The following is an 18,950-nucleotide window of genomic DNA, read 5'->3' on the forward strand; positions in this document are numbered from 1 at the left end:
TGCACTCTTTGAGATTCGAGTGTCTGGTGGAGTCAGTGTGAAGTTCCATTAGGGGATTTATTGTGGAGCGTTGGGATCTGAACCCAAACTGCTGGTCGGGGAGGAGTCTGTGGGACTCGAGAAGTGGAGCTAGTCGGGACGCAAGGATTTTTTCGAAAATTTTGCCCATGACATTGAGAAGGGAAATTGGGCGATATGATAGTGGATCATGTGGGTCCTTGCCGGGTTTTGGTATCATGATAGTGGAGGCTGATTTCCATGCTTTTGGGAAGTATGAGGATGCGAGGCAGTTGTTGATAATGGTTGTGAGAGCTTGGATTGCGGGTTCGGGAAGGTTTTTCAGGAGGATGGGTTTTATTTCGTCGGGGCCGGGGGCTTTGGAATTTTTTAGTCGCTTGATGTGCGACAGGACTTCGTCGGGGGAGGTTTCATTGCTGAGGTCGTCGTCGGGTAGTACGGGTAAGTTAGGTGGGTTTTCGCGGAAATTGTGTACTTCTTGGGAGATTTTTTGGAAGAATTTTTGGTTGAAGTTGGGGTTTTGTGGGGTTGTGTGGATTGACTGAAGTGTTTCCGCGAATAGGTTGGCTTGGTCTTGGGGGGAGGTTAGGAATGTACCGTTGTGTTTAAGATAGTGTGTTTTTTGTGTTTTTTGTCCGGTTATTGCTTTGAACGTGTTCCAGTACTGTTTTCCGTCTCTGTAGTCTAATTTCGCGCACGCATTAGACCATTGTTCCTCGCGGTACTGGTTAATGTCGCGTCTGATTTGGGCGTTAAGGCGGTTGAAGTGTGTTTTAATGAATGGGTCTCGGGTTCTGACAAATGTTCGAAAGAGTTTGCGTTTGAGTTTTATTAGTTTTAGGATTCTCTGAGGGAGCGGGCGTTTGTGTTTGGTGATGTGTTTTATTTGTATTGACGTGTGTTTTGCTGTCGAAATTGTGTCGGTTAGAAGTGAGACTTGGTGGTCGATTATTTCCGGATCGCGGGTTGGATTAAATTGTGGGAGATTTTGTGTGATGAAGTTTTTGAATTTTTGCCAATCGGCGTGTTTATAGTCGAAAATAGGTACATAGGTCGGGGGTGGAGGGGGAGCAGGTTGGAGGATTTGTGTTATTAGTGGTTGGTGGGGTGAGGTAGCCGTTGTGCCGATGGTGCAGGTGGGGTTGATTAGGGGAATTAGAGATTCGGTGATGAGAATGTGGTCGATAATAGAAGAGCCACGGTGGTTTATGAAAGTGGGCTGGCGATTAATTGTGCGGTAGATGGGGAGATTGAGGAGATTGTTGGTCAGTGTGATGCCGTTCCTATTGGAATAGTGGTCGCCGAAGTCTTTGTGTCTTGCATTGAAGTCACCGAGAAGGATGGCGTTTGGAAGATTGGAGAAGTATTGGAGCAGCGGAATTGACAGGTTTTCAGACGGGGGATTGTAGTAGGAGATGATGGTTATTGACAAGTTGTTGATTAATACGTTTGCGGCTGTGGCTTCGAGGTTTGCGAGATTATCCGGTAGAATATGTGGGGTGGAAGGAATTTTGGATAAGATTAGTAGTGCTGTACCTCGAGCATTCTGCATGGTGGAGGGGCGATAATAGGTGGTGAAATTGTTTATTTTTATTTGGCGGGATGTTTTGGTTTCCGACAGGGCTAGGATTTGAATTTTGTCGGTTTCGATGAAATTTTTTAGGGCATGATATTTTCGATTTATACCGTCGATGTTTAGGGCGGAAATGTTGATGTGGGGATGATTAGGGGGGTCCTGCATGGCACTGGGCATTAGGTGGGGGGGAGGGGTTGTGGCGGCGCGCTGACTGGGGTCGTCAGCGCGCCGCGGAACGTTTGTTTGGTCGAAGCTATTCATTGAATGTGAAGTGAAGCCTGTTGCCAGATGGGTTAATGGTGGTTCGCAGATTCAGGAATGACGAGGATGTCTTTTCGATGGTTTTTTGGATTTGTTGGCGTTGGAGTGGGAATAGGTCCATCAGGACGAGAGTTAGGTAGGCTACCAATTGCCTGGGGTGGGTTATGCTTGGATCAGCGGAGGAGACTTCTTCTGGAGATTCGGTGGGGTCGGCGAAATTTGCCGGGGGATCGATGATGTGCATGGGCACGATGGGGGTGTCTTCGGAGATGGCGAAGTCCTTATAATTGGGGCACTTCAGGGACCACGCTGGGTGGTTACCCTTGCAGAATGGGCATTGGGGGTCGGTGGAAGGGCATTTGCCGGGGGCGTGGGTGTTGGGGCATGTGGGGCAGATTGGACGGTTGGGGCAGCTGGTGTTTTCGTGCCCTCGCTGAAAACAGCGAGAGCATTGGACTGGGGTTGGAGCGGAGGTGTGCGAGCGTTCGCACTCGTGGTGGCGGCCGAAGAGGGTTATTCCCTGGCTGAGGAGGGTGTCGATTGTGATTGTATCAGAGGAGGTGACTCTGATAAGAGTTGTGAACTTATTTGTTTTCATGGATTTGATGCGCCAGATTTGGCGGAAGTTCAGGTTGAGCCTCTGGAGCTCGGAGCTGACGTCGTTTTCGTTGGTTCCGAGGTCAACGGAGCGGATTACTATGGAGAAGACTGTGGGTTTTCTTTCGGAGGGGGGGTGGGGCATTCGAGGTTGGTTGAGCGGAATTAGCTCGATGTTGTTCGCATTTACTGCGGTTTTGAGTTGTTGAGCCAGGTTTGATGGTGGTTGCTCATTCAGGATTAGGAGAGCGGTTCGGTTTGGGTTGACGATTAACGTCTGGATCTTTTTCACGTTTAGCTGAACAACTAAAAGCGAATAGAAAGCCTTTTGAGTGGCGAAGTTTTGGGGGATGTTTTTTAAATGGAATTTGAATTTCTGGAGTTGAGACGACTCGGAGGCGGAGGAGGAGGCGGCGGAGCGGGCGGCGGAGGAGGCAGCGGAAGTGGAGGTGTGAGTCATGGTTGACTCTGTTGGGGTTGGTGAATTTCGTGCGGGAGAATTTGATAAATCTGGATTTGACTCACCGTTTGATGATGTGTCCTGGGTCCTGGGCTGGTTTTCTTTCGGCTTCTTCTTGGTCGATGTGTTCGTCGCAGACGAGCTGGGACGGCGTGATCGGAGCGTTCGGTCCGACATGTTGCCGGGTCGATGCGTAGATCGAGAATGGTACGCTCGGTTCTCGACGAACGAATGCTACGCTCGGTTCTCGACGAACGAATAAAAATATCACCCCGCGTGCGACTACTTTTATAACGGACCGTCTACCGACTCAGGCCACGCCCATTCGTCCTAGCCTTCCTATGCGCCGAACTGAACCGACCGCACGGAGGGTATAAAGCCTAAGCCGCGACCGCCGGTCCGATACATAACCGAATAACGCAGCAGTCGATTACGTGTGTCGTCGCCGCTCGTCGCTCGCTCTTCTTGTTTATATTTCGTTTTTCGCAAGAAAATTAAAGAAAATGTCAGGACGTGGAAAGGGAGGAAAAGTCAAGGGAAAGGCGAAGTCCCGTTCGAGCCGTGCCGGTCTTCAGTTCCCCGTCGGCAGGATCCATCGTCTCCTCCGTAAAGGAAACTACGCCGAACGCGTCGGTGCCGGAGCTCCCGTCTACCTCGCCGCCGTCATGGAATATCTGGCCGCCGAAGTTCTCGAGTTGGCAGGAAACGCCGCCAGAGACAACAAGAAGACCAGGATCATTCCCAGACATTTGCAGTTGGCGATCAGGAACGACGAAGAGTTGAACAAGCTCCTTTCCGGAGTGACGATCGCCCAAGGCGGCGTTCTGCCCAACATCCAGGCGGTCCTCTTGCCCAAGAAGACCGAAAAGAAGCCTTAAACTCTTTTCATTTTTTTTAAAGAAACGGACCGGACGGACGACCGCTTTACCGAGAAAAAAAAAGAAAAACAACAACCCACATCATCGGCCCTTCTCAGGGCCACTAATTTTTTTCAAACGATTAAATGCTCGCAAACTTATCTTAATGGAAAACAAACAAAAAAAAATAATAGAAAGAAAGAAAAGTACTTTATATGACACGATATCGTTTTTCGATTCGAAAACGTTAATTTTTTTCTTATTGTTCGTTCATTTTTAAGCTTTCTCTCTGTCACTTCTCGTGAATTTTACTGCAAACGTTTAAAAATACGTGATTTTAATTTAATTTTTTTCCTTTTTCCATTTTATATCGTCATTATTATTTCTTTAAAAAAAACCAACACAACCAACCATTCATTCATTCATTCATTCATTCATTCATTATTTATTCTCGACATATAGTAAGCGAAATTTTTTATTCGTTAGAAAAATTTTGTGGTTCTGAAAAGAACCGTTTTTTTTTTTTTCTCCGATCTCGTTTGTTGTCGTGGCGTATATACGGAAAAGTCAAAGAATCAAAATCAGCGACGATTAAATTTCTTGCTATTGCAAAAAATTAACCGCCGAAACCGTAGAGGGTGCGTCCTTGACGTTTCAAAGCGTAGACGACGTCCATGGCGGTGACGGTCTTACGTTTGGCGTGTTCGGTGTAGGTGACGGCGTCACGGATCACGTTCTCGAGGAACACCTTGAGGACGCCTCTGGTTTCTTCGTAGATCAACCCGGAGATACGTTTCACACCGCCGCGACGGGCCAATCTTCTGATGGCCGGTTTCGTTATGCCCTGGATGTTGTCGCGCAGGACTTTGCGATGACGTTTCGCGCCACCTTTTCCCAAGCCTTTGCCTCCTTTTCCTCTACCGGTCATCTTGGAATATCTTCGAAGAAGCTTGCGAGCGACGTGGATTCAGAACGGTGTTCGTAAGGGAACTGCGAAAATTACGAAATTCGGCGTCGTTTTATAACGTTTCCGAGCTACGCCCATTTCTGGTCCCGCTCGACCAATAGACACGCGCAGAGAGCGACTTTGTAGCGGTGAACGTTATATAAGGTTCGCCGCGAGCCCGTCGGCCGTTATTTCCAGTCAACGTGTTCGTAACGTCCGTCTGCTGCGTGTTCGTTCGTCGATCGATTTTAATCTTTCGCTTATTTTTTCGAAATGGCAAGAACAAAACAGACCGCTCGTAAATCTACGGGAGGAAAAGCCCCCAGAAAACAGCTCGCCACTAAGGCCGCGAGAAAAAGCGCACCGGCGACCGGCGGCGTCAAGAAACCCCATCGTTACAGGCCCGGAACCGTCGCTCTCCGAGAGATCCGTCGTTATCAGAAGAGCACCGAACTTTTGATCCGCAAACTGCCCTTCCAACGTCTCGTCAGGGAGATCGCCCAGGACTTCAAGACCGACTTGCGTTTCCAGAGTTCCGCCGTGATGGCTCTCCAGGAAGCTAGCGAAGCTTACCTCGTCGGTCTCTTCGAAGATACCAACTTGTGCGCCATCCACGCCAAACGCGTCACCATCATGCCCAAAGACATCCAGCTGGCGAGACGCATTCGCGGAGAAAGAGCTTAAAAAAAAAAAATCGACCGACCATCAATCACACCGTCATCTCTCAACTGTCAGTTCTCTTTTCGAAAGAGACAAAAAAATCGGTTCTTTTCAGAACCTCAATATTTTTCCTAACGAATAAAAAATTAAGCAACTTTTTCGAGAATCGAATCGTTCGAAAACTTAAATAAAAGATAAAAAATTTAAATTAAGGCATGCAAATTCATTCATTCATTCAAATCAATCTTATCAATCATTTATTTATTTCTTTCTTTCTTTCTTTCTTTCATTCATTATTCGATTTATATGGTCGAGCGAAAATTTTAATTCGTTTGAAAAAAATTTGTGGCCCTGAAAAGGGCCATTTATGCGTGCCCCTTCGTCGATATGTACGATCGGAGCACCGCCGGGAAACAACAACAACGACGTCGTCGTCATCATCTTCTTCGAACGCTCACTTTTTTCTTTTCGGAGAAGCGGCTTTCTTCGCTTTGGCGGAGACGGCCTTGGTGGACTTGGGTTTCGGAGCTTTCGGTTTCTTCGTGGGTCCGGCCTTGTTAGATCTTTTCGCTTTCGAAGGAGATTTCGCCTTCGACGCCGCTCTGGCGGCAGCGGCGGCGGCGGCCTTCTTCTCTGCGGCGGAGGCGCTGGCAGCGGCGGCGGCGGCCTTCTTCGCTTTGGCCACGGAAGCGGTCTTCTTTTCGGCGGCGGCCTTTTTCGCTTTCGGCGCGGTCTTCTTCGAAACCTTAGAAGCCGCCTTCTCGCCGGCGGCGGCGGCGGCGGCTCCGGCGGAAGCGCGTTTTCCCGCGCCTATCGCGGCTTTCTTCGTCCTGCCGGCGCCGGATTTCCTCTTCCTTTCGGCGGCGGAGGCGGCGGCTTTGGCACCGCCGGCGGTCGTGGAGGCCAACTTGAAAGAACCGGAAGCACCTTTGCCTTTCGTCTGGACGAGGGAACCGGAAGCGACGGCGCCTTTCAGGTATTTCTTGATGAACGGAGCAACTTTTTCGGCGTCGACCTTGTAGTTGGCGGCGACGAATTTTTTGATGGCCTGGAGGGACGATCCGCCGCGTTCTTTCAAACCTTTGATGGCGTTGGTCACCATCTCCGAAGTCGGCGGATGGGAAGGTTTGCTCCTGGGATTCTTCGCTTTCTTTTCCTTCTTGGCGTGAGGCGTTCCGGCGGAGGAGGCGGCGGCCGAAGCTGTCACCGCGGCGGAAGCTGTTTGATTTTCTACGTCTGCCATTTTACCGAACAACTGATTGTTTTTGTTATTAAAAAAAGTCGATGGTTATCGGTCGCACGATCGAATTTGAATAGTGGCGAAAACGACGTCTAAGTGTCCCCGACGTAAACCAAGCGGACTGTAAACTAAACGCGCGACTTTGACGGAATTCGCTCGAAATCGGCGGCCTCGCGCTCGACTTTCGGGTGATGACATCGTTCTCTTTTCGCCGTCACCACCGCCTCCTTGTCGTTAGACGGACGAAACACGGCCTCAGACCTTCCTCGACGTTTATTCGAGTATTTTTCGACGAAGCGGGAATCGGCGAATCGGCAGGGCGTCCGTCCGGACGCTCGCTCGAAGAAGACCTTGTCAAAAGTCGAACAACGTACCGAAGGTGGACGTCGACGCTCCGACGTCCGTCGTCGCCGCCACCGTGACGACGCTTCGACGAGGTGAGCCTCCGTCCATGCTTTCCGGTTTTTTACACCCTCGGGGACGATCGGAAGACGTTTTCTCGTCAAAAAACGCCTCCGAAAGAGGCAAGGTACGGTCAAAATCGTCACCGCTTCGAAGCGACTCTTCCGATTTCGACGATCTCCTGGGGCACGGGGGGCTCCTTCGACGTAGATCGTCGAACGAAAACGACGGAACGGACTTTCGGCCGTCCTCCGGTGGCGGTCTCGTCTCTGTACGAGGATGGGAACATTAAAAATTTCCATGTCGAAGCCGCGACGAGATGATTCGGTCTCGTCGTTTCCTCGTACCTCGAAACGACGAGGAAATTCGGATTTTTTTTATTTTTTTCCGTACGAGATCGATCGACGATCGAAATTGCACGTCTGACGAAAATTTCCTTGCGGATTTTTCCAAAAGTTTCTTCGTTTCGAGTGTCGTTTTCGAGCCGGGACCGAGCGCGGAAACCCGCAGCACCGCACCGACGGCGAACGAAAATTCTTTCTTCGATTCACGTACGATACGTTTTCTGTCTTTCCTGTGGCCGCTTTTCATAGTTTTATTTTCTTTTTTTTTTTTCCTTCTTCTTTCGAAGATCTGAAAGACTGTACATTCTATGGAGTTTATTTAATCTATTATTGTTTACAGACGAACGAACTTCGAACTATTTTAACATCTTTCAACTATTATTTTTTAATTCAATTCACTTACACTATTATATTATCAAGGCAAGTGTTTTTCAAAGCATTCGAACCATCGAGATACGGCGAATTTATGACGGCGGTTGTTTGTAAAATATTGCAAATGCTGCTTTTTGGGTTATATTTATATATATGTTGTCCAGGACTTGTTTTTTACGTATATTTACGATTACATTCACACACAGGTGGCCAGGTGGCGGTAGGGGTAATTAATCCGGCGGACGAAGATGGTTTATGGTTTGTTTTTACCTACGTCCGCCGTGATTGTGCCTTATGTGCCTGGTTCGTCTCTTTGTCGGTCTTGTCGTCCTTTCCCTATCCTGTCGGTGGCATTCGTCTGTTAGTTGTACGTGCGTGATGTGCTTGTTTGTTTGTTTGGTATTTTGTGTTGCAGACCGCTGCGCTGTGCTGCGCTCCTCGATCTTCGATGTTCGTTCGTCGGATCTTGGCACTTTTGCTTCGACGTTTCGACTTCTCGGATCCATTTCTACTGATTTTTTACCCTTATCATCAGGCAACGGCCATACCACGTTGATAGCACCGGTTCTCGTCCGATCACCGAAGTTAAGCAACGTCGGGCGCGGTCAGTACTTGGATGGGTGACCGCTTGGGAACACCGCGTGCCGTTGTCTTCTTCTTTTTGTTAAACTTTAGTTTTTAGTAAAAAAACGATGTGTTTATTATAAGTAGTATGTCATAAGTTAAGCTAGTTTTTAATTTAGAATTTAAGTTAGTCGCTAAGATTTTCCACTCGCGTCCTTCGACTCGAAATTTTCAAACACTCCGCTCCCTTCTCCCGACCGATTTTTTGTTTTTGTTTTGCCCTATCGCGAACACCCCCCTTATTCTTTTTTTTTTTTTTTTTTTTTTTTTTAAGTCCAAAAAAAAATTTACAAGTCCAGATCAGATCGAGGTGTCGCGTAACGACACTCTACTAGGTTTATAAAATAATGGATATTTATGTCTGCGACGATAAAATAAAATTTAAAGCACGACGAGAACTTATAAACGAACGCCGTACATGGACAACGAGATCAGAATCATTCAGGAAGACTCGAAAAGAAACGAATCGATGATTAAATATCTTTTAATTTGAAATTTATTCACGCTCGATCGTGAAAATGCAAAAAAACGGCCGTTTTGTTAGGAACATGCGTTATTTATCGTACGCGAGTTCCTCGAACAGACGGCCAGTATAGATTTGCATCAGTTTCGTAATTCTAGTATTAAAATAATGATAAAAAACGCGACCGTTTTCTTCTCGATCTTATGATTTCCTGATAAAATCGATCGTAGAGAGCACAGCGCTTCGTTATGAAGAAATAAATAATATAAATTCCTTCTTGCGGCGGGGGGAAAAAAAGAAAGAAAAAAAAAACAAGTACGTTCCCGTGACCTGACTTATTTACATATCGTATAAAAATCGATCGATAAAAATATATCGCTGTTTTTTAACATAGTTTCATTTCGAAAACCTCTAACCGAAATCGATCGTACGTACGTACGACGCGGACGGAATTTAAACATCGCACACCCCGAAACGAAAAGTATCATTTTATTCGTTCATTTAATAATCGAATAATAATAAAGGGGAAAGAAACATTCTCGAGGTTCGTTAATCTCTTATTTGTAAGGAATGCGATTTGTGGTTCTGAAAAGAACCGATTTGTTTGTTGTTGTTGTTGTTTTTTTTTTTTTTCCGGAAAGATGGACGACGGACGACGACAGAAATGATAACAAAATCATTCTACTTGGAGCTGGTGTACTTGGTGACGGCTTTGGTACCTTCGGAGACGGCGTGCTTGGCCAATTCACCGGGCAAGAGGAGACGTACGGCGGTCTGAATCTCCCTGCTGGTGATGGTCGAACGTTTGTTGTAGTGGGCGAGGCGGGAAGCTTCGGCGGCGATACGTTCGAAGATGTCGTTCACGAAACTGTTCATGATGGACATCGCCTTGCTCGAGATACCGGTGTCGGGATGTACTTGTTTCAACACCTTGTAGATGTAGATAGCGTAGCTCTCCTTCCTCCTGCGCTTCTTCTTCTTGTCGCTCTTCGAAATGTTCTTTTGGGCCTTTCCGGCCTTCTTGGCGGCTTTACCGCTAGTCTTGGGTGGCATCTTCGAATATTCGATAAGAGTTTAACAGAACAGAACAGAACGCAACGCTACGCTCGGTTCTCGACGAACGAATAAAAATATCACCCCGCGTGCGACTACTTTTATAACGGACCGTCTACCGACTCAGGCCACGCCCATTCGTCCTAGCCTTCCTATGCGCCGAACTGAACCGACCGCACGGAGGGTATAAAGCCTAAGCCGCGACCGCCGGTCCGATACATAACCGAATAACGCAGCAGTCGATTACGTGTGTCGTCGCCGCTCGTCGCTCGCTCTTCTTGTTTATATTTCGTTTTTCGCAAGAAAATTAAAGAAAATGTCAGGACGTGGAAAGGGAGGAAAAGTCAAGGGAAAGGCGAAGTCCCGTTCGAGCCGTGCCGGTCTTCAGTTCCCCGTCGGCAGGATCCATCGTCTCCTCCGTAAAGGAAACTACGCCGAACGCGTCGGTGCCGGAGCTCCCGTCTACCTCGCCGCCGTCATGGAATATCTGGCCGCCGAAGTTCTCGAGTTGGCAGGAAACGCCGCCAGAGACAACAAGAAGACCAGGATCATTCCCAGACATTTGCAGTTGGCGATCAGGAACGACGAAGAGTTGAACAAGCTCCTTTCCGGAGTGACGATCGCCCAAGGCGGCGTTCTGCCCAACATCCAGGCGGTCCTCTTGCCCAAGAAGACCGAAAAGAAGCCTTAAACTCTTTTCATTTTTTTTAAAGAAACGGACCGGACGGACGACCGCTTTACCGAGAAAAAAAAAGAAAAACAACAACCCACATCATCGGCCCTTCTCAGGGCCACTAATTTTTTTCAAACGATTAAATGCTCGCAAACTTATCTTAATGGAAAACAAACAAAAAAAAATAATAGAAAGAAAGAAAAGTACTTTATATGACACGATATCGTTTTTCGATTCGAAAACGTTAATTTTTTTCTTATTGTTCGTTCATTTTTAAGCTTTCTCTCTGTCACTTCTCGTGAATTTTACTGCAAACGTTTAAAAATACGTGATTTTAATTTAATTTTTTTCCTTTTTCCATTTTATATCGTCATTATTATTTCTTTAAAAAAAACCAACACAACCAACCATTCATTCATTCATTCATTCATTCATTCATTATTTATTCTCGACATATAGTAAGCGAAATTTTTTATTCGTTAGAAAAATTTTGTGGTTCTGAAAAGAACCGTTTTTTTTTTTTTCTCCGATCTCGTTTGTTGTCGTGGCGTATATACGGAAAAGTCAAAGAATCAAAATCAGCGACGATTAAATTTCTTGCTATTGCAAAAAATTAACCGCCGAAACCGTAGAGGGTGCGTCCTTGACGTTTCAAAGCGTAGACGACGTCCATGGCGGTGACGGTCTTACGTTTGGCGTGTTCGGTGTAGGTGACGGCGTCACGGATCACGTTCTCGAGGAACACCTTGAGGACGCCTCTGGTTTCTTCGTAGATCAACCCGGAGATACGTTTCACACCGCCGCGACGGGCCAATCTTCTGATGGCCGGTTTCGTTATGCCCTGGATGTTGTCGCGCAGGACTTTGCGATGACGTTTCGCGCCACCTTTTCCCAAGCCTTTGCCTCCTTTTCCTCTACCGGTCATCTTGGAATATCTTCGAAGAAGCTTGCGAGCGACGTGGATTCAGAACGGTGTTCGTAAGGGAACTGCGAAAATTACGAAATTCGGCGTCGTTTTATAACGTTTCCGAGCTACGCCCATTTCTGGTCCCGCTCGACCAATAGACACGCGCAGAGAGCGACTTTGTAGCGGTGAACGTTATATAAGGTTCGCCGCGAGCCCGTCGGCCGTTATTTCCAGTCAACGTGTTCGTAACGTCCGTCTGCTGCGTGTTCGTTCGTCGATCGATTTTAATCTTTCGCTTATTTTTTCGAAATGGCAAGAACAAAACAGACCGCTCGTAAATCTACGGGAGGAAAAGCCCCCAGAAAACAGCTCGCCACTAAGGCCGCGAGAAAAAGCGCACCGGCGACCGGCGGCGTCAAGAAACCCCATCGTTACAGGCCCGGAACCGTCGCTCTCCGAGAGATCCGTCGTTATCAGAAGAGCACCGAACTTTTGATCCGCAAACTGCCCTTCCAACGTCTCGTCAGGGAGATCGCCCAGGACTTCAAGACCGACTTGCGTTTCCAGAGTTCCGCCGTGATGGCTCTCCAGGAAGCTAGCGAAGCTTACCTCGTCGGTCTCTTCGAAGATACCAACTTGTGCGCCATCCACGCCAAACGCGTCACCATCATGCCCAAAGACATCCAGCTGGCGAGACGCATTCGCGGAGAAAGAGCTTAAAAAAAAAAAATCGACCGACCATCAATCACACCGTCATCTCTCAACTGTCAGTTCTCTTTTCGAAAGAGACAAAAAAATCGGTTCTTTTCAGAACCTCAATATTTTTCCTAACGAATAAAAAATTAAGCAACTTTTTCGAGAATCGAATCGTTCGAAAACTTAAATAAAAGATAAAAAATTTAAATTAAGGCATGCAAATTCATTCATTCATTCAAATCAATCTTATCAATCATTTATTTATTTCTTTCTTTCTTTCTTTCTTTCATTCATTATTCGATTTATATGGTCGAGCGAAAATTTTAATTCGTTTGAAAAAAATTTGTGGCCCTGAAAAGGGCCATTTATGCGTGCCCCTTCGTCGATATGTACGATCGGAGCACCGCCGGGAAACAACAACAACGACGTCGTCGTCATCATCTTCTTCGAACGCTCACTTTTTTCTTTTCGGAGAAGCGGCTTTCTTCGCTTTGGCGGAGACGGCCTTGGTGGACTTGGGTTTCGGAGCTTTCGGTTTCTTCGTGGGTCCGGCCTTGTTAGATCTTTTCGCTTTCGAAGGAGATTTCGCCTTCGACGCCGCTCTGGCGGCAGCGGCGGCGGCGGCCTTCTTCTCTGCGGCGGAGGCGCTGGCAGCGGCGGCGGCGGCCTTCTTCGCTTTGGCCACGGAAGCGGTCTTCTTTTCGGCGGCGGCCTTTTTCGCTTTCGGCGCGGTCTTCTTCGAAACCTTAGAAGCCGCCTTCTCGCCGGCGGCGGCGGCGGCGGCTCCGGCGGAAGCGCGTTTTCCCGCGCCTATCGCGGCTTTCTTCGTCCTGCCGGCGCCGGATTTCCTCTTCCTTTCGGCGGCGGAGGCGGCGGCTTTGGCACCGCCGGCGGTCGTGGAGGCCAACTTGAAAGAACCGGAAGCACCTTTGCCTTTCGTCTGGACGAGGGAACCGGAAGCGACGGCGCCTTTCAGGTATTTCTTGATGAACGGAGCAACTTTTTCGGCGTCGACCTTGTAGTTGGCGGCGACGAATTTTTTGATGGCCTGGAGGGACGATCCGCCGCGTTCTTTCAAACCTTTGATGGCGTTGGTCACCATCTCCGAAGTCGGCGGATGGGAAGGTTTGCTCCTGGGATTCTTCGCTTTCTTTTCCTTCTTGGCGTGAGGCGTTCCGGCGGAGGAGGCGGCGGCCGAAGCTGTCACCGCGGCGGAAGCTGTTTGATTTTCTACGTCTGCCATTTTACCGAACAACTGATTGTTTTTGTTATTAAAAAAAGTCGATGGTTATCGGTCGCACGATCGAATTTGAATAGTGGCGAAAACGACGTCTAAGTGTCCCCGACGTAAACCAAGCGGACTGTAAACTAAACGCGCGACTTTGACGGAATTCGCTCGAAATCGGCGGCCTCGCGCTCGACTTTCGGGTGATGACATCGTTCTCTTTTCGCCGTCACCACCGCCTCCTTGTCGTTAGACGGACGAAACACGGCCTCAGACCTTCCTCGACGTTTATTCGAGTATTTTTCGACGAAGCGGGAATCGGCGAATCGGCAGGGCGTCCGTCCGGACGCTCGCTCGAAGAAGACCTTGTCAAAAGTCGAACAACGTACCGAAGGTGGACGTCGACGCTCCGACGTCCGTCGTCGCCGCCACCGTGACGACGCTTCGACGAGGTGAGCCTCCGTCCATGCTTTCCGGTTTTTTACACCCTCGGGGACGATCGGAAGACGTTTTCTCGTCAAAAAACGCCTCCGAAAGAGGCAAGGTACGGTCAAAATCGTCACCGCTTCGAAGCGACTCTTCCGATTTCGACGATCTCCTGGGGCACGGGGGGCTCCTTCGACGTAGATCGTCGAACGAAAACGACGGAACGGACTTTCGGCCGTCCTCCGGTGGCGGTCTCGTCTCTGTACGAGGATGGGAACATTAAAAATTTCCATGTCGAAGCCGCGACGAGATGATTCGGTCTCGTCGTTTCCTCGTACCTCGAAACGACGAGGAAATTCGGATTTTTTTTATTTTTTTCCGTACGAGATCGATCGACGATCGAAATTGCACGTCTGACGAAAATTTCCTTGCGGATTTTTCCAAAAGTTTCTTCGTTTCGAGTGTCGTTTTCGAGCCGGGACCGAGCGCGGAAACCCGCAGCACCGCACCGACGGCGAACGAAAATTCTTTCTTCGATTCACGTACGATACGTTTTCTGTCTTTCCTGTGGCCGCTTTTCATAGTTTTATTTTCTTTTTTTTTTTTCCTTCTTCTTTCGAAGATCTGAAAGACTGTACATTCTATGGAGTTTATTTAATCTATTATTGTTTACAGACGAACGAACTTCGAACTATTTTAACATCTTTCAACTATTATTTTTTAATTCAATTCACTTACACTATTATATTATCAAGGCAAGTGTTTTTCAAAGCATTCGAACCATCGAGATACGGCGAATTTATGACGGCGGTTGTTTGTAAAATATTGCAAATGCTGCTTTTTGGGTTATATTTATATATATGTTGTCCAGGACTTGTTTTTTACGTATATTTACGATTACATTCACACACAGGTGGCCAGGTGGCGGTAGGGGTAATTAATCCGGCGGACGAAGATGGTTTATGGTTTGTTTTTACCTACGTCCGCCGTGATTGTGCCTTATGTGCCTGGTTCGTCTCTTTGTCGGTCTTGTCGTCCTTTCCCTATCCTGTCGGTGGCATTCGTCTGTTAGTTGTACGTGCGTGATGTGCTTGTTTGTTTGTTTGGTATTTTGTGTTGCAGACCGCTGCGCTGTGCTGCGCTCCTCGATCTTCGATGTTCGTTCGTCGGATCTTGGCACTTTTGCTTCGACGTTTCGACTTCTCGGATCCATTTCTACTGATTTTTTACCCTTATCATCAGGCAACGGCCATACCACGTTGATAGCACCGGTTCTCGTCCGATCACCGAAGTTAAGCAACGTCGGGCGCGGTCAGTACTTGGATGGGTGACCGCTTGGGAACACCGCGTGCCGTTGTCTTCTTCTTTTTGTTAAACTTTAGTTTTTAGTAAAAAAACGATGTGTTTATTATAAGTAGTATGTCATAAGTTAAGCTAGTTTTTAATTTAGAATTTAAGTTAGTCGCTAAGATTTTCCACTCGCGTCCTTCGACTCGAAATTTTCAAACACTCCGCTCCCTTCTCCCGACCGATTTTTTGTTTTTGTTTTGCCCTATCGCGAACACCCCCCTTATTCTTTTTTTTTTTTTTTTTTTTTTTTTTAAGTCCAAAAAAAAATTTACAAGTCCAGATCAGATCGAGGTGTCGCGTAACGACACTCTACTAGGTTTATAAAATAATGGATATTTATGTCTGCGACGATAAAATAAAATTTAAAGCACGACGAGAACTTATAAACGAACGCCGTACATGGACAACGAGATCAGAATCATTCAGGAAGACTCGAAAAGAAACGAATCGATGATTAAATATCTTTTAATTTGAAATTTATTCACGCTCGATCGTGAAAATGCAAAAAAACGGCCGTTTTGTTAGGAACATGCGTTATTTATCGTACGCGAGTTCCTCGAACAGACGGCCAGTATAGATTTGCATCAGTTTCGTAATTCTAGTATTAAAATAATGATAAAAAACGCGACCGTTTTCTTCTCGATCTTATGATTTCCTGATAAAATCGATCGTAGAGAGCACAGCGCTTCGTTATGAAGAAATAAATAATATAAATTCCTTCTTGCGGCGGGGGGAAAAAAAGAAAGAAAAAAAAAACAAGTACGTTCCCGTGACCTGACTTATTTACATATCGTATAAAAATCGATCGATAAAAATATATCGCTGTTTTTTAACATAGTTTCATTTCGAAAACCTCTAACCGAAATCGATCGTACGTACGTACGACGCGGACGGAATTTAAACATCGCACACCCCGAAACGAAAAGTATCATTTTATTCGTTCATTTAATAATCGAATAATAATAAAGGGGAAAGAAACATTCTCGAGGTTCGTTAATCTCTTATTTGTAAGGAATGCGATTTGTGGTTCTGAAAAGAACCGATTTGTTTGTTGTTGTTGTTGTTTTTTTTTTTTTTCCGGAAAGATGGACGACGGACGACGACAGAAATGATAACAAAATCATTCTACTTGGAGCTGGTGTACTTGGTGACGGCTTTGGTACCTTCGGAGACGGCGTGCTTGGCCAATTCACCGGGCAAGAGGAGACGTACGGCGGTCTGAATCTCCCTGCTGGTGATGGTCGAACGTTTGTTGTAGTGGGCGAGGCGGGAAGCTTCGGCGGCGATACGTTCGAAGATGTCGTTCACGAAACTGTTCATGATGGACATCGCCTTGCTCGAGATACCGGTGTCGGGATGTACTTGTTTCAACACCTTGTAGATGTAGATAGCGTAGCTCTCCTTCCTCCTGCGCTTCTTCTTCTTGTCGCTCTTCGAAATGTTCTTTTGGGCCTTTCCGGCCTTCTTGGCGGCTTTACCGCTAGTCTTGGGTGGCATCTTCGAATATTCGATAAGAGTTTAACAGAACAGAACAGAACGCAACGCTACGCTCGGTTCTCGACGAACGAATAAAAATATCACCCCGCGTGCGACTACTTTTATAACGGACCGTCTACCGACTCAGGCCACGCCCATTCGTCCTAGCCTTCCTATGCGCCGAACTGAACCGACCGCACGGAGGGTATAAAGCCTAAGCCGCGACCGCCGGTCCGATACATAACCGAATAACGCAGCAGTCGATTACGTGTGTCGTCGCCGCTCGTCGCTCGCTCTTCTTGTTTATATTTCGTTTTTCGCAAGAAAATTAAAGAAAATGTCAGGACGTGGAAAGGGAGGAAAAGTCAAGGGAAAGGCGAAGTCCCGTTCGAGCCGTGCCGGTCTTCAGTTCCCCGTCGGCAGGATCCATCGTCTCCTCCGTAAAGGAAACTACGCCGAACGCGTCGGTGCCGGAGCTCCCGTCTACCTCGCCGCCGTCATGGAATATCTGGCCGCCGAAGTTCTCGAGTTGGCAGGAAACGCCGCCAGAGACAACAAGAAGACCAGGATCATTCCCAGACATTTGCAGTTGGCGATCAGGAACGACGAAGAGTTGAACAAGCTCCTTTCCGGAGTGACGATCGCCCAAGGCGGCGTTCTGCCCAACATCCAGGCGGTCCTCTTGCCCAAGAAGACCGAAAAGAAGCCTTAAACTCTTTTCATTTTTTTTAAAGAAACGGACCGGACGGACGACCGCTTTACCGAGAAAAAAAAAGAAAAACAACAACCCACATCATCGGCCCTTCTCAGGGCCACTAATTTTTTTCAAACGATTAAATGCTCGCAAACTTATCTTAATGGAAAACAAACAAAAAAAAATAATAGAAAGAAAGAAAAGTACTTTATATGACACGATATCGTTTTTCGATTCGAAAACGTTAATTTTTTTCTTATTGTTCGTTCATTTTTAAGCTTTCTCTCTGTCACTTCTCGTGAATTTTACTGCAAACGTTTAAAAATACGTGATTTTAATTTAATTTTTTTCCTTTTTCCATTTTATATCGTCATTATTATTTCTTTAAAAAAAACCAACACAACCAACCATTCATTCATTCATTCATTCATTCATTCATTATTTATTCTCGACATATAGTAAGCGAAATTTTTTATTCGTTAGAAAAATTTTGTGGTTCTGAAAAGAACCGTTTTTTTTTTTTTCTCCGATCTCGTTTGTTGTCGTGGCGTATATACGGAAAAGTCAAAGAATCAAAATCAGCGACGATTAAATTTCTTGCTATTGCAAAAAATTAACCGCCGAAACCGTAGAGGGTGCGTCCTTGACGTTTCAAAGCGTAGACGACGTCCATGGCGGTGACGGTCTTACGTTTGGCGTGTTCGGTGTAGGTGACGGCGTCACGGATCACGTTCTCGAGGAACACCTTGAGGACGCCTCTGGTTTCTTCGTAGATCAACCCGGAGATACGTTTCACACCGCCGCGACGGGCCAATCTTCTGATGGCCGGTTTCGTTATGCCCTGGATGTTGTCGCGCAGGACTTTGCGATGACGTTTCGCGCCACCTTTTCCCAAGCCTTTGCCTCCTTTTCCTCTACCGGTCATCTTGGAATATCTTCGAAGAAGCTTGCGAGCGACGTGGATTCAGAACGGTGTTCGTAAGGGAACTGCGAAAATTACGAAATTCGGCGTCGTTTTATAACGTTTCCGAGCTACGCCCATTTCTGGTCCCGCTCGACCAATAGACACGCGCAGAGAGCGACTTTGCAGTTTCGATCTCCGCATCGAAGAAGAAGGATGCCTTCTAGTAGCCGCAGTCTCCGCAGCAACTCCACCACCGTCAAGGCCCCGCCGACGAAGCCACCCGCCACGTCAGGCCGCGCCGCAGCCCGCTCCCCAGCAGCAGCAGCCACAGCAGCCATCACCGCAGCCGTAGCTCCACCAGCCGCCCCCCCGGCAGCCCCAACATCAGCAGCAGCCCCCACGTCATCAACTCAAACCACGATGCCGATAACGACAACACCAGGTGGGTCAAATCCAAATTATATTCATGCCCTCCTCCACAACCAACCCAAACCCACCGCCCAGACCACCTCTCCGACACAGTCGATGACCTCGGTCTCAACGGGTTCAGGTCGATCATCCCCGGCCGAATCTGTAACAACCCTCCGCTCCACCACACCCAACCCAGACCTCTTCAAATACACAATTCAGAACATCCCCCAACCCGTCGCAACCCAAAAGCAGTTCTATGCTATTTTAACCAGCCACCTCCTCCTCAGAGACATCGAAACTCTGAAGGTCAACCAC

At 47.4% G+C, this 18,950-nt stretch overlaps 12 protein-coding genes and 2 non-coding genes across 14 annotated transcripts; 7 read left to right on the forward strand and 7 right to left on the reverse strand.

Annotated features, from left to right (window-relative positions):
* The first annotated feature begins 3,415 nt into the window (after positions 1-3,415).
* Positions 3,416-3,790, forward strand: LOC135135829 (histone H2A). Its single transcript, XM_064064950.1, has one exon. The coding sequence runs from the start codon at positions 3,416-3,418 to the stop codon at positions 3,788-3,790; it is 375 nt and encodes a 124-aa protein (XP_063921020.1).
* Positions 3,791-4,385: 595 nt separating this feature from the next.
* On the reverse strand, positions 4,386-4,697 carry LOC135135880 (histone H4). Its single transcript, XM_064065000.1, has one exon. The coding sequence runs from the start codon at positions 4,695-4,697 to the stop codon at positions 4,386-4,388; it is 312 nt and encodes a 103-aa protein (XP_063921070.1).
* Positions 4,698-4,988: 291 nt separating this feature from the next.
* LOC135135830 (histone H3) lies at positions 4,989-5,399 on the forward strand. The gene has a single exon (XM_064064951.1). The coding sequence runs from the start codon at positions 4,989-4,991 to the stop codon at positions 5,397-5,399; it is 411 nt and encodes a 136-aa protein (XP_063921021.1).
* A 430-nt stretch (positions 5,400-5,829) lies between these two features.
* Positions 5,830-6,618, reverse strand: LOC135135831 (late histone H1-like). The gene has a single exon (XM_064064952.1). The coding sequence runs from the start codon at positions 6,616-6,618 to the stop codon at positions 5,830-5,832; it is 789 nt and encodes a 262-aa protein (XP_063921022.1).
* Positions 6,619-8,267: 1,649 nt separating this feature from the next.
* On the forward strand, positions 8,268-8,386 carry LOC135135967 (5S ribosomal RNA). Its single transcript, XR_010281652.1, has one exon. It is a non-coding gene; the product is annotated as a 5S ribosomal RNA (ribosomal RNA).
* A 1,115-nt stretch (positions 8,387-9,501) lies between these two features.
* LOC135135832 (histone H2B) lies at positions 9,502-9,873 on the reverse strand. Its single transcript, XM_064064953.1, has one exon. It carries the CDS (start codon positions 9,871-9,873, stop codon positions 9,502-9,504), a length of 372 nt encoding a protein of 123 aa, XP_063921023.1.
* A 316-nt stretch (positions 9,874-10,189) lies between these two features.
* LOC135135833 (histone H2A) lies at positions 10,190-10,564 on the forward strand. The gene has a single exon (XM_064064954.1). The coding sequence runs from the start codon at positions 10,190-10,192 to the stop codon at positions 10,562-10,564; it is 375 nt and encodes a 124-aa protein (XP_063921024.1).
* Positions 10,565-11,159: 595 nt separating this feature from the next.
* On the reverse strand, positions 11,160-11,471 carry LOC135135886 (histone H4). Its single transcript, XM_064065006.1, has one exon. It carries the CDS (start codon positions 11,469-11,471, stop codon positions 11,160-11,162), a length of 312 nt encoding a protein of 103 aa, XP_063921076.1.
* A 291-nt stretch (positions 11,472-11,762) lies between these two features.
* Positions 11,763-12,173, forward strand: LOC135135835 (histone H3). Its single transcript, XM_064064955.1, has one exon. It carries the CDS (start codon positions 11,763-11,765, stop codon positions 12,171-12,173), a length of 411 nt encoding a protein of 136 aa, XP_063921025.1.
* Positions 12,174-12,603: 430 nt separating this feature from the next.
* Positions 12,604-13,392, reverse strand: LOC135135836 (late histone H1-like). The gene has a single exon (XM_064064956.1). It carries the CDS (start codon positions 13,390-13,392, stop codon positions 12,604-12,606), a length of 789 nt encoding a protein of 262 aa, XP_063921026.1.
* A 1,649-nt stretch (positions 13,393-15,041) lies between these two features.
* LOC135135968 (5S ribosomal RNA) lies at positions 15,042-15,160 on the forward strand. The gene has a single exon (XR_010281653.1). It is a non-coding gene; the product is annotated as a 5S ribosomal RNA (ribosomal RNA).
* Positions 15,161-16,275: 1,115 nt separating this feature from the next.
* On the reverse strand, positions 16,276-16,647 carry LOC135135837 (histone H2B). Its single transcript, XM_064064957.1, has one exon. The coding sequence runs from the start codon at positions 16,645-16,647 to the stop codon at positions 16,276-16,278; it is 372 nt and encodes a 123-aa protein (XP_063921027.1).
* A 316-nt stretch (positions 16,648-16,963) lies between these two features.
* Positions 16,964-17,338, forward strand: LOC135135838 (histone H2A). Its single transcript, XM_064064958.1, has one exon. It carries the CDS (start codon positions 16,964-16,966, stop codon positions 17,336-17,338), a length of 375 nt encoding a protein of 124 aa, XP_063921028.1.
* Positions 17,339-17,933: 595 nt separating this feature from the next.
* LOC135135887 (histone H4) lies at positions 17,934-18,245 on the reverse strand. The gene has a single exon (XM_064065007.1). It carries the CDS (start codon positions 18,243-18,245, stop codon positions 17,934-17,936), a length of 312 nt encoding a protein of 103 aa, XP_063921077.1.
* Between the last annotated feature and the right edge of the window lie 705 nt (positions 18,246-18,950).

The sequence above is a fragment of the Zophobas morio genome, unplaced genomic scaffold (assembly GCF_036711695.1).
Source record: "Zophobas morio isolate AGI-343-1 ecotype UQ-CSIRO unplaced genomic scaffold, CSIRO_AGI_Zmor_V1 ptg000025l, whole genome shotgun sequence".
In the NCBI taxonomy this organism is placed as follows: domain Eukaryota; kingdom Metazoa; phylum Arthropoda; class Insecta; order Coleoptera; family Tenebrionidae; genus Zophobas; species Zophobas morio.